Here is a 13,491-nt window from a genome sequence, read left to right on the forward strand (position 1 = left end):
TGCATAGTGACTGTCTATTTTATATATTTTTTGTATAATAATAGTCTATTTGTATAGTGACAGTCTATTTTGTATATTTTTGTATAGTAACAATCTATTTTGTATAGTGACAGTCTATTTTGTATATATTTTGTATAGTGAGAGCTAATTGTATATAAATTGTAAAGTGATAGTCTATTTAGTATATTTTTATATAGTGATAGTCTATTTTGTACATATTTTGTATAATGACAGTCTATTTAGTATATTTTTTGTATAATGACATTCTATTTTTGTATATATTTTGTATAATGACACTCTATTTGTATATAAATTGTATAGTGACAGTCTGTTTTGTATAATTTTTTATATTGACAGTCTACTTTGTGTAGTGACAATTTATTTTGTATAATTTTTGTATAGTAACAGTCTATTTAGTATATATTTTATATAGTTAGGTAAGGATTCAGTGCCTAATCCTACTAAGCTATCACAAGAAAAACAGGACTGTCCACTAAAGTTTACCAACATCTAACTGCCACAATGAGAAGCTGAAAATAACACTTGATTTTGGCATGAAGTTATCTTTATAATTATTTGGATGGACAATATACACATAATAATAGCAGTAATAGTTGAATCTTTCAGTAAACTCAGAGCATTCACCATTTCTCTCCTTCACCTTACTAATAAAAGAGTTATCTGTAAATTATCCCTAACATAGATATGTGATTTCTTTTTTTAAGGGAAATGCTTCTTCCGTTTTACCCATCCTTTCCAAAACCAAAGCTTTAAGTGCCAGAGCATAAGGGGAATTGAGGTATTTGGAGAGGAGAGGGGTGCAGTGCTTGAGAGCATTTTTGAATTGGCGAGAATCAATGGCATCCCAAATGGGTCGAACTCTACGCTCCGGTATGCCACCAACTAACCCAAACTTGGACGCCATTTTCCAGCCGTTTGAGAATTGGATGCAATCGGTGATTTTGTAGCATAGTGTGGTTGCCTCTCTTTTCCGTGATCTGTCTTTACAGATGTGAGCCTCAGTACTTTTGGGCTAGCCACTAGAATTATTTTTAGGCTATAAAATGTATGTTACAATTTTTGGGCTACCGGATAAAATATGGGGAAGTTTGCTCTAAAGGAAGTGGGGCTACTTTTTTGGGAGCCCGTAATTAAAATTTATTACTCTTCCGGTTCACAATACTTAATTTTTTTTATTGTTTTTATACATATTAAAAAATTTATCTTTTAACATTAATTAGCAATAAAATTAATCATATTAATCTTTACTATCTCTTACATAAACACTCTAACACATACTCCAACACTATTTATTCAAAGGACAATCTAGGAAAAATATAATTAATTCATTTTTAAAATTTTAAAAAAAATCATATATTTTAAACCACAAAAAAAAGTTAAAAAATCACTTATTCATGACCGAAAGGGAGTACTACAGTAGAGGTGGCTGTTCATTGATTGCCGTAAAATTTATGGAAGGGGTGTCCATAATTTATATCAAATAATATGTCATTTGTATTTCACATATTCTTTTCTCATCTAACTCTGGTTAATTAATTTATATTTTTACTGAATAGAGTACTTAATTAATTATAATAAAATACATTGCTTTAATGTAAATATCGAAAGAGAATATCTATTTACCCTTCTCGGGATAATGCCAACTTTATACCATACCTGGACCATATCGCCTGATTATTCGACAGTGGTTGTTTCTCGATAGGAGGGCAAGACGAACATCACCTAATATCATTTGCAGCAGTAAGAATCTCTCAAAGAGGTAAAATTCTATGACTTAAACAACTTTATGACTTTCTCAACCTTTAAAGGTAGTAAAGTTACCTCAAAAGAAGAGTAATAAAAAGCAGGGTTAGCGGGTAAAAAACATATTACATATTCCCTGTTCTAATTTACGTGAACTTGCTTGATTGGGCACGAAATTTAAAAAAAAAAAAAAATTTAAAATTTGTGGTCCTAAACAAATCAAAAAGGGGCCCAGAGTATTTGTGTGGTTATAAAAGCTTCTCATTAAGGGTAGAATTATAAGTTTAAGCTAAATTGTTACCAAATTTAGAAATGGGTCATTCTTTTTGGAACGGACCAAAAAAGAAATAGGTTCACATAAACTTAAATAGAGGGAGTACTAAAAAAGAAACAGATAAAATTACTGGTGGTTACTGACATATGAAATTTTTTATTTTGTATCTCATACAACTAATGTCAGTTGTATGAGGCAATTTTTTTGTCTTAGAATTTTGTGGACCCAAATTTTTGTGGAACTAAAAATATAAGATTGAGGTACAAAAAAGATTTGCATGAGTCACACTACAACTTCTCCCGACATATAAAGGAAAATGCGATGATGATTCTATATTGATTGTGGTCTCACTTTATTCAAAAGTGAGGATTTTTACAAGAGAAAAAAGTTGATTTCCACCTTCTAAATTTAACTATTTCTATGCATCAATCAAAATAAGTAAAGAAAAAGGGCAGCTCGTTGTTTAAAGTTCCCGTATTCATGGAGTCAGACTACCTTAACTATAAGTATAAATGGCTAAATTTACGGCTTAAACTAATCACTTATAAATTATACAGAGATAAATTTATCATTGTTTCAAAACAATTGTTCATCAATGTTTACTATTCAAAATATCCTTTGACTCCGTGAAAAAAGTTGATCTCTACGAGACTTCAACCTCTTCAATACTTTATCAATGCTAGTATCAAATGCATCTTTTACACCTCCTATACCTTCACCTGATCTCGCATAAACAAACTTAGGAAGCAGATTAATCAAAGTTTCTCTCATTTCTTTTACCTTATCTTTATGAATACCTTCTAATACCTTTAAAATCAATGACCCATTTGTATCTCTCACATCATCATTATCAATAAACACAGTATAAGTCTCAGACATCCACGGCAAATGCCATTCATATTGACCTTTAAATGTTCCTCTCCAGAAATAAACCGGAATTGAACCGGCCAACATACAGTCAAACGTTGACCGTCTAGTCAACCCGTCACCTCTTGGCTGTAAGCAGAAATCTGAATCAAGAAACGCTTCCATAATCGCCGGAGCTCCGTCGGAACAGACGGTGGTTGCACAATCAACGGCACGACAATTTTCTTCACTTTTACAGTAATCCATTAATACCCCACGAAAATCATTCTTGATTTTCTCACGTTTAGCACCAACGAAAGAAAACATCTTCGTACGTTCGTAATTACGAATGTAATTTTGCCATTGTACTATGTCGGATTCTGATCTTGGATGAAATGCTGTAGGATAAGGAACACTTTCTTCTAAATCATCGTTCTGATGTTTCTCAACGGATAAACGGAAAACGTTTTTCATTAACGACATGTAAAGTAAACTGGACCCCCATTCTGAATCTTTATCACTTAATCTTCGAAAATCCCACGTTAATCTACCGAGCATAATAAAATGGTCAACTCCTTTAGCTCTAGTAAAAGTTGGTTGCTTTTTTAACCAATCAAGAACCATTTCACTTTTACGATCTCGATCTTTAGCTGTATAATTGAACCATAAGAATTTACCAATATCAAGTCCAGCGTAAAACGGAATGTAAAACCCCGATGCTTTTTCTGGATCCAAAGTTCTGCATTTGTGACTCAACATTCTGTTATGGTAAATTACTTCAGCAGCATACATGTCAGTCCAGTACCAAGTTAGAGTAAGATTTGCTGGTACAACGCGTTCGAGCCCAGTAGCTCTAGGCCCGAACCCACCATTGGAAACCGCGCTGCAGCGTGATTTCCACGGGTCTAATTCATCACATTCGTCATTGAACTCCGTATTGAATGTTGCGGGGAGATCGTAGACGTAAACGTAACCGGATTGGCAGTCGGGGTCGAGAGCGAACAACTGTTGGGTGTTTGACGGCGGAGGGTGCGGCGGATAGGAGCCGATGAGGAAGAAGAGGATGAGGATCTGAAGGAATATGGTAATGAAAAGCCATAGGCAATGGTTTAAAGGGATTTGAGATTTGACTGAGTGAAAGGCGTGTTTGAGCTCAAAATTGGCTTTGGTTTTCTTTGAAAAATCATGTTCGTCAGTAGTGGATCTCTTGGTTTTCAACACCATTGTAGCTGCAAAGAAATTAACACTAGAAGGAACGACCTATGTTTTGAACTATGAAATGGAGTAGCCTTTTCGTCTTTCTAAGATTTGCATATAACTAGCTTGGTCTATTAAACTACTACTAGAAACTTAGTACGTGTGACTGATTTGAGTGTATGTTTTTCATTCTGCGAGGCTTGACTCAAAGCATTTGTTTTAAGCCTAACAAATTTTAAGCTTCAATAATTATTATTGTTATATATAATTATTTTTTTCTATTTATTTAACCACTTAACCTATCTAATATAAAAGTCAACATACTCTCGTTTATAATTGTTTAAATTCACAAGTTTAGATGAGGTCGAGTTTTGAGTATAACTACCAAGTTGATCGATGATTGGATCACCTTTTATCATTTTGATCTTGGTCCTTTTTTTTCTTTCTAATTTTATTGTCTACCTCACAGAAATGTTTTTAATAATATATATGTAACATTACTGTTTACCCTCAAAAAGGTAAGAATCTCATGATTTACTGATTCTTCAGTTTCTTATTGATACTTGTCGAGATTCCCGCCGTGATATCCGACCAATTACAGATATTTCATCTTCCGTTATCCGGTCTGACAATGTTTTCTCAAGCTCCTTCGGGGTCGGGATCGATTCCGGGGTCATGGAGTCGATGTTACCACTACTAGAATTCCCGAAAAAGCGACCAAAATTGGTCGCTAAATTGGCGAAAATAATAAAATAATTATTTGATATACATTAGCGACCAAGGTTGGTCGCTACTTGGTCGCTAAATTCGTCAAAATATTGACCGGACTGGTCAGACTTGCTTGGTCAAAGGTATATTGATATTAGCGACCAACGTTGGTCGCTACAGTGGGACCCACTTATAAAATTATAATAATAATAATATTATTTTAAAAAATTTATAAAAGATAAATAAATATAATTTAAAACTAGCGACCAAAGTTGTTCGCTAATTAAGGGGTAAGCAGATAGCGACCAAATTTGGTCGCTAAAATGGGACCCAGTTATAAAATTTTAATAATTATATTTTTATTTAAAAAAAGTTATAAAATATAAAAAATATAATTCAAATTTAGCGACCAAAGATGGTCGCTTACAAAAATAGAGACCAACTTTGGTCGCTAATCTAGGACCCAGTTCTAACGTTTAACAATTATATTATTATTTTAAATATTATATAAATATATAAATAAATCTGATTTAAATTTAGCGACCAACTTTGGTCGCAAATTTAAATTTATGTATATTTAGCGACCAAAGTTGGTCTTTTTTCAGGTCAACAATGGTCAAAATTAAAAATCACTTTTGTATTTACTATCTAAATAATATAAATGTAACCCGTTAACACTTTTGTAATACAAAGAATGAATAGACTAAAATATACTCTAACATGCTATATATGCAGTTAAGCAGTACTACGAAGCGTGCTTGTCTCTCTCTCTCTCTCTCTCTCTCTCTCTATATATAGCGTGCGTGTGTGTCTATATATATATATATAAGAACATGAAGCGCTCGGAACATAGGGACGGGTTCTTTTAGGTATTGATATACTTGTAAATTGATTCATCGACTTATAACCTACTCATATGCATGTATATATATTAACAATAAATTAAAACGTCTCGACTTATATCAATTAATATGTATATATATAGCTTATGTATATATATATATATATATATATATATATATATATATATATATATATATAAGCTATATTCGATATAATATTAGCTAATGCACTAATACTTAGTGCATAGTATAGTATAGTATATATATACTAAGTGTATTATATATATTAAGTGTATAGTATAGTGTATTATATAATACACTATACTATATATATAGTATAGTGTATTATATATCAAGGTATATTCGATATATATAGTATAATATAGTATATAGTATATAAGCTATATATATATATATATATATATATATATATATATATAAGAACATGAAGCGCTCGGAACACAGGGACGGGTTCTTTTAGGTATTGATACACTTGTAAATTGATTCATCGACTTATAACCTACTCATATGCATGTATATATATTAACAATAAATTAAAACGTCTCGACTTATATCAATTAATATGTATATATATAGCTTATGTATTGGAATTTTAGTTTATAAATTGAAATTTTAGGATATGACTTGAACTTGATTCATCGATATATATATATATATATATATATATATATATATATATATATATATATATATATATATATATATAGATATTCGATATAATATTAGCTAATGTACTAATACTTAGTGCATAGTATAGTATAGTATATATATACTAAGTATATAGTATAGTGTATTATATATCAAGGTATATTCGATATATATAGTATATAGTATATAAGCTATATATATATATATATAAGAACATGAAGATAAGAACATGAAGCGCTCGGAACACAGAGACGGGTTCTTTTAGGTATTGATACACTTGTAAATTGATTAATCGACTTATAACCTACTCATATGCATGTATATATATTAACAATAAATTAAAACGTCTCGACTTATATCAATATATATATATATATATAGCTTAAATTGAAAATATTATATATTTATTTATATATGTATATATATATAGCTTAAATTGAATTAAAATACTAAATTTATACTACATATGTACATAATTTTAAATTGAATTAAAAGGAGTTTAATTTTTTTTAGAAATAGCGACCAAGGTCAAACGGTCAAAAAATAGCGACTAACTTTGGTCGCTATTTTGGTCAAAAAGTCAAAACTTATTTAGCTACCAAAATAGCGACCAAAGTTGGTCGCTATTTTTAATTCTAGTGTCAAAACCGGGTTTCCCCTCCCATTCTTTCAAAAAATTTCCCCAAAATCTCTCTTTTCTCTCTCACACTCAACCCCCCGACTCCCAGCAGCAGCGGCGCCACCCGCGCCACCGACGGCCACCGACGACAGCAACTCCACCGCCGCGACCTCCATTCCCAAGGTAGGTTTCTCTCTCCTTTCTTTGTTTTTTTCGAAATACACAGATTTTGTTTAATTTCTCCATGTTAGGGTTCAAAGTTATATCTTATTTGTTCAACCATGTTAGGGTTCAAAGTTAATTTCTCCATGTTACGGTTTAATTTCTCCATGTTAGGGTTCAAAATTATATATTATTTGCAATTTTTAGGGTTCTTATTAATACATTTAGTCCAAAATATTTAGTTTTACCTACTAATTTGGGGAAGAAATTGTTTGAAGAGAAGAAACCCTAAGAGTTGCACCTTTAGGATTATGTATTGGAATTTTAGTTTATAAATTAAAATTTTAGGATATGACTTGAACTTTTGTGGATATGAGTTGAACCTTTAGGATATGAATTGAACCTTTAGGATATTAGTTTATGTATTGGAATTTTAGTTTATAAATTGAAATTTTAGGATATGACTTGAACTTTTGTGGATATGAGTTGAACCTTTAGGATATGAATTGAACCTTTAGGATATGAGTTTATGTATTGGAATTTTAGTTTATAAATTGAAATTTTAGGATATGACTTGAACTTTTGTGGATATGAGTTGAACCTTTAGGATATGAATTGGACTTTTAGTTTATGTATTGGAATTTTAGTTTATAAATTGAAATTTTAGGATATGACTTGAACTTTTGTGGATATGAGTTGAACCTTTAGGATATGAATTGAAATTTTTGGTTTATGTATTGGAATTTTAGTTTGTAAATTGAAATTTTAGGATATGACTTGAACTTTTGTGGATATGAATTGAACCTTTAGGATATGAATTGAAATTTTTGTGTATGAATTGAACTTTTAGGATAAGAATTGAACCTTTCAATTCAGGATATGAATTGAAATTTTTGTGTATGAATTGAACTTTTAGGATATGAATTGAGCCTTTAGGATATGAATTGAACATTTGTGGATATGAATTGAAATTTAGGATTGCGGGAGAATTTTGTAGAAGGGGTTGATGACTTTATTAGACATGCAATGGAACTTCCACCAAGAATAACTTAGACATAATATCTGGCAGAGCGTGCCTTTAATTGTTGTTCTCATTAGCGACAATGATGATGAGAAAGCAATGTCATGTGTTTCAAATAGTGATGGTGTAGGCAGGAATTTAACATTTCCTAAGTAGATAAAAGAAGAGGTTATAGAGGAATTCTCTACTTCATTTTCCAAGAGGAAAAGAAGTTTAATTGAGAGTGACAAAGTTGATGGTAATGGAAAGAATTGGACTATGCACCTTGTCACTCTCAATTAAACTTTTTTTCCTCTTGAAAAATGAAGTAGAGAATTCCTCTATAACCTCTTCTTTTATCTGCTTAGGAAATGTTAAATTCCTACCTACACCATCACTGTTTGAAACACATGCCATTGCCTTCTCATTATCATTGTCGCTAATGAGAACAACAATTGATCAAAGACACACCCTGTCGGGTACTGTATCCAAGTTATTCTCTGTATCCAAGTTCATCCCGAGTAATAGTACCACGAGGATAATCACCAAAGCCACCAGACAACTTTATGATGCCAATGAAGCAAGATGAGCTATTCAATGAGACTCGTATTGTAAAGAAGAAGAAAGAGACTAATCCAGAAAGGTGGGTCGAGGGTCGAGCCTCGACTATACATGTAAGTTTTTTACTTTTCATTAAGTATTTTGATTTACTATTATATAAATTTTGAAATACTAATTCAATGTAATTTTTCTTATTGGTTCGCTTCACAACTGATGTGCGGGAATTCATACGCAGTCAGCCACCTAATGAGTCGGGCGAGGCAATCCAACTTTCGAACGAGGATACTGAAAGAACACTCCTTGAGTACTTTATATACTTTGAACTAGACAATAGAACCAGTTTTCGAATGGGCTTGTAATAAGCGTTAACTTAGTTTTGTTAGCTTAATGTGTTAGTTCTATTGAACTTTATACTTTGTTGCTTTTTATTGTTGTTGTTGTTGGCATAAAATGCCTGTTTAGGATTTTTGGTAAGCTGGCAGGTGGCGTAGCTGCCAAAACACGCAGTTTCTGCCAAAAATATACCAAGAAAAGCGACCAACATTGGTCGCTAGTTGGTCGCTTTTCCCTTAAAAAAATAATTTTCTAGGCTATTTAACCCAAATTTCTCAAAAGCGACCAACTTTGGTCGCTATTCCATTTTAAAAAAATAATTTCTGGAAATATAGCGACCAAAGTTGGTCGCTTATAATTAAATAAAAAAATTATTTCTTGAAGTTAGCGACCAACTATGGTTGCTTATTTTTTTAAAAAAATAATAAAAAAGCGACCAATCTTAGTCTCTATTTTTCAGATTTTAAAATATAATATTTGGATTAGAGACCAAAGTTGGTCGCTTTTTTATGATTAATAATAAATTAAAAAAACGTATTTTATATTTAGAGACCAACTTTGGTCGCCAAAATTATATTATTAAAATAATAAAGCGACCAAAGTTGGAAGCTATAGTCTTTACCCGGAATATTCGGTCTTTTTACCTTAGAGACCAAAGTTGGTCGCTAATTAGCGACCAACTTTGGTCCCTAAAATAAAAGGACCAGCAATATTGCGACCATGCATGTTTGGTCGCTTTTTGGTCGCTTTTTACCGGATTTCTAGTAGTGTACCGAGGAAAGGTATTCTGCCCTCGTATCTTGGTTCAATGGAACCCAGGGTTGATCTTCAACCCACACGTTTCAAGCCCGATCTGTCATACAATGGACGAGCCCGATTTCAACCGTACACAGATAGTCCCCTCATTTTTTGGAGATTAAACCACGAGAAACGATATGAGCTCCCGATTCTTGCCTCAATTCCTCGCGTCAGAAACGACAAAAATAAGCGAAACATCTCGTCAGTCACGTCTTAATGGCATTAAATGCTCGTTAGTTGCTTGTCGGATACTCCTGATTTTGAACCGTTATTTGAAAATTATAAATACTCCATCCTTCATTCATTTCAACTTTACGTTCAAACTTCTTCTATTCTTGGTCTTAATTTCTTTTTGCATTCTCTAACACTTGTACCCAGATTTCTTGCGGTCTTTGCAATAACTCTTGCTTGTCTTCGCTCCACATAGTCAAGTGTACCCTTTTAACTTCCTCTCTTTCATGTTTTACCCTTTATTTGAAATAAAAATGGCAAAGACTTCTAAGACAGTTCCTAAAAAAGAAACTTCTTCTTCATCACTGCCGGCCGGTGAGGAACTAGAAGCAGAACCTCCTCTTAAAGCGGTTATTCCTGGCGGGTGCTTGGTGACCGCCGACTTTAAAGTTGAAAAACATTCACCCGTTTCGGGCCGGGGTGAAAAGGTATCGAGATATATTTGCTCGATCACCGAAGAGATCCTCCCTACAGTCATAAAGGACTGTAACTGGGCCAGAAAAAGAGTGGTGGTCCCCAGCCCCGAAGAAGATATCATTACTCATGTTAAGGGATACTTAAGTGTTTACACTTATCCCTTTATGTTGGGTCCGTTGGACCCCGTGATCATCCAATTCTACTAAAGGTATGAGGTGGGTCTTGGTCATATCCTCCCCTCATTCTGGAGGATAGTCATTCTCCTCCATTCATTGTGAGCAAGATTGACGGATGCCCGTTTACTGTCGATCACCTTATGCGCCTATACAATCCCTGATTCATCCATGAGGCTTATCAAACTTGCTCGTCGGGCCAGTAAAGCTCCGTTCTCGAGCATCGATGGAAATTGAGACCAGGGTTGGCTAGGACGATTTGTCCGCGTGAAGACCTCGGATTTGATTCTGGCCAAGGACATGCCATTCCCGAGGACTGGAATACAAAACGTAAGTAAAGCTCAGTTTTTCCCGAAATTTATTTTTACTCTCTTCTTTCTCCTTTCTTATCGATGTTAGGTATCGATGCAACTGTTGCCCGGGTTTTGGATGAAATTCCTCGACTCAAGAAGTGTGTCAAGGGCCTTGTGTCCCAAAAACCATATTACGAGTGCGCATGGTGCGAGCTTTTGAAAGGCCAGTGGGAGGTCCGTTCTCACGGTGAGTTTCCTTTCCCGAGTGAAATAATATTTGATTTTTTCCTCGTGTCATTGAGTTCTTATTCATTCCGTTTCCCTTTGTAGGTCTTTCCAAGGATGTTACCATGAGGCCTCTATCCGGTGACGAGGATGTAACCGTCGAATCCCCTACTCCAAGGCAGGATGATAAGAAGAAACGGAAGAGGGCCCCGAGTTCTCTGAGCTTGGAAAAGAAGAGAACAAAAAGGAATTTGGTGCGTAAATCTAAAGGTAGCACCAACACTCAAGCACCCTCTTCGGATTCGCTCCATCGACTAAAGGATGAGTAAGAAGAAGAAGAAGAAGAAGAAAATGTTGCATTGGTCGCCCGTGTGCGGTCAGGGCTCGAGGTACGAGGGGCCTCCAAACTGGTGAGAGCTGAAACTAAATTGCCTCGACTCGTGGAGATCAATGAGGGAGATTTAGCCGAAGCTTCCGAACCAGAAGGGGGCGAGGTTACTTTGCCTCGAGTTAGGGAGGCTGATAATGAGGTTGTAGCCGGTTCTTCCCAGACAGCAGATAGTTCCCCGAAGGGCATACTCAGAGTGATAGACCTCTCTAGGTCGCCTTTATTTACTAAGTCTATGTTTACCAAGGCTCAGATGCTGAAAGGATGCCCCAACGAAGAGCCACAAGGGGCGGTAGACCCTTTTTAAAACTTTTTTGATGGCGTAGACTCTACTGCTACAGAGGACATCACCAGGTTGGGTAATTTACCGGTTCCAAGGAAGAGTCCTTAATCGGGGATGAGTGGACCTTCCTCAAGTCCCAAACTAGTCAATTGGTTCCCTGCTTCGAGTATGAATCCTGACCGGAAGCGGTCGATCATTATGTCCATCACGAAAGACGCCCGAGTTCTTTCTACCCCCGTAGGGGTAGCTAGTTACCTCCGATGCTTGCTGACAGAGGAGGACCGGGCTAAGATGAACGATATGGAAGCCCCCTACCTGTTCAATGAAGCTCAACAGGCATTAAGTCGGGCAACTTCAGATACTTCTTAATAATTTCTAGTTTGTACTTAGATTAGTTTGTAGGTGATCATAACTCCTTTCTCTGTGCTTGTAGGCCTCGGTACTTCACCACGAGATATTCTTCTGCTATCAGGAAGAGCTGGAACAGTACGACGCCGATATTCGATGGCTTACTAAGGAAAAAAAATACTTACAAACTTCTCAGTGAACAAAGTGAAGGGGAGGCTAAGAGCCTCCGGGTTAAATTAGAGGTGGTTCGGAAAGAGCATGCCAACCTGGTTTAGAACTTAAGAAGAGTTTTTGAAGTTAGTGACGACGAATCAGACATGGTGACTAATTAACGGTCCCAACCCGTAGGTCCAACAGAAGCTTGATCAGATTGAGCAACTCCAGGCAGAGGCAGATATGGTGAAGGCTGAGGCCGAAGAGTTGAAAGGCAACAAGGATTGTTTGGCCTCGAAAAAAGAGTTTACCCGGGTAAAACTGGCTTCGGCTGAGTTCCAGCTTCGAAATGTAAAGGAAAAGGCTTCAGTGTAGGCCAAAAAGATCGAGGAACTTCAGTCACAGCTGAATTCGGCCGTCTTCGATCGAGCAAATTCATGCTCGAGGTTTTGACTTGTCGGTCAAAATCGAAAGCGCCAAGGAGCTCGAAGACAAGGCTAAAAAGTTGGCTTATCCCGAAGATAATAATGACTCCAAGGGTTTAAGCGAGTCCGAAGACAGAGGGATATCGAGGGTGACGAGGCGGCCCCCGACGAAGACTAGGCCACTTAGGCTCTTTTAAATTTTTTTGTTTATATCTTTGGTTGAGGCCGTTTTGGCCTTTGTAAAGAATTTGTATTGAGGCTGTTTCGGCCTTTGTAAAAAAAATTGATATGTCTAAAGCCTTTTTTTCCTTCAGCAATTTCTAAGTTCTTTGCTTTTTTTTTATATTTGCAAAGATTAACATGCCTTAGCATGAAATAGTAAGGTTTATGCCTTGAGGTTCGAACAAGCCTTGCCTTTAACATTATTTTGTTTTTAAGGCATTATGGGGTTTCGGTGTGGCTGAAATTTTTTCCCCAAAGTACTTATACTTTCTTAGATTATAGTTTGCCAAGGGTAGATAGAACCGATTAGGAAATTTCGAGGCCTTGTTGTTTTTGTTACGGGTCTCGGACGTCTCTTAGCCATTTTAATTTGCTCGTAGCCTTTTTAGTTCGGGTGTTGCCCAGTAGGCTTGACACCCCGAGTTATCCAAGTTGCCTAGGATAATAGTCCCCGAGTGGGGATAGTCATGCCCTCTAAAGTTCGGGCGCTTGCCTAATTGGTCTTGTGCCCCCGAATTCCAACAACCCGGACCACCTGAGTTTATTTTCAGATGGTAGTC

At 35.4% G+C, this 13,491-nt stretch overlaps 1 protein-coding gene across 1 annotated transcript; it reads right to left on the reverse strand.

Moving 5' to 3' along the window:
* Positions 1 to 2,644: 2,644 nt before the first annotated feature.
* LOC104247937 (xyloglucan galactosyltransferase XLT2-like) lies at positions 2,645 to 4,108 on the reverse strand. Its single transcript, XM_009804099.1, has one exon. It carries the CDS (start codon positions 4,106 to 4,108, stop codon positions 2,645 to 2,647), a length of 1,464 nt encoding a protein of 487 aa, XP_009802401.1.
* Positions 4,109 to 13,491: the final 9,383 nt, after the last annotated feature.

The sequence above is a fragment of the Nicotiana sylvestris genome, chromosome 7 (assembly GCF_000393655.2).
Source record: "Nicotiana sylvestris chromosome 7, ASM39365v2, whole genome shotgun sequence".
NCBI classification, from domain to species: domain Eukaryota; kingdom Viridiplantae; phylum Streptophyta; class Magnoliopsida; order Solanales; family Solanaceae; genus Nicotiana; species Nicotiana sylvestris.

Coding starts and splice junctions, on each gene's coding strand:
- LOC104247937 (XM_009804099.1), bottom strand. CDS start 4,108: ATGGTGTTGAAAACCAAGAGATCCACTACTGACGAACATGATTTTTCA.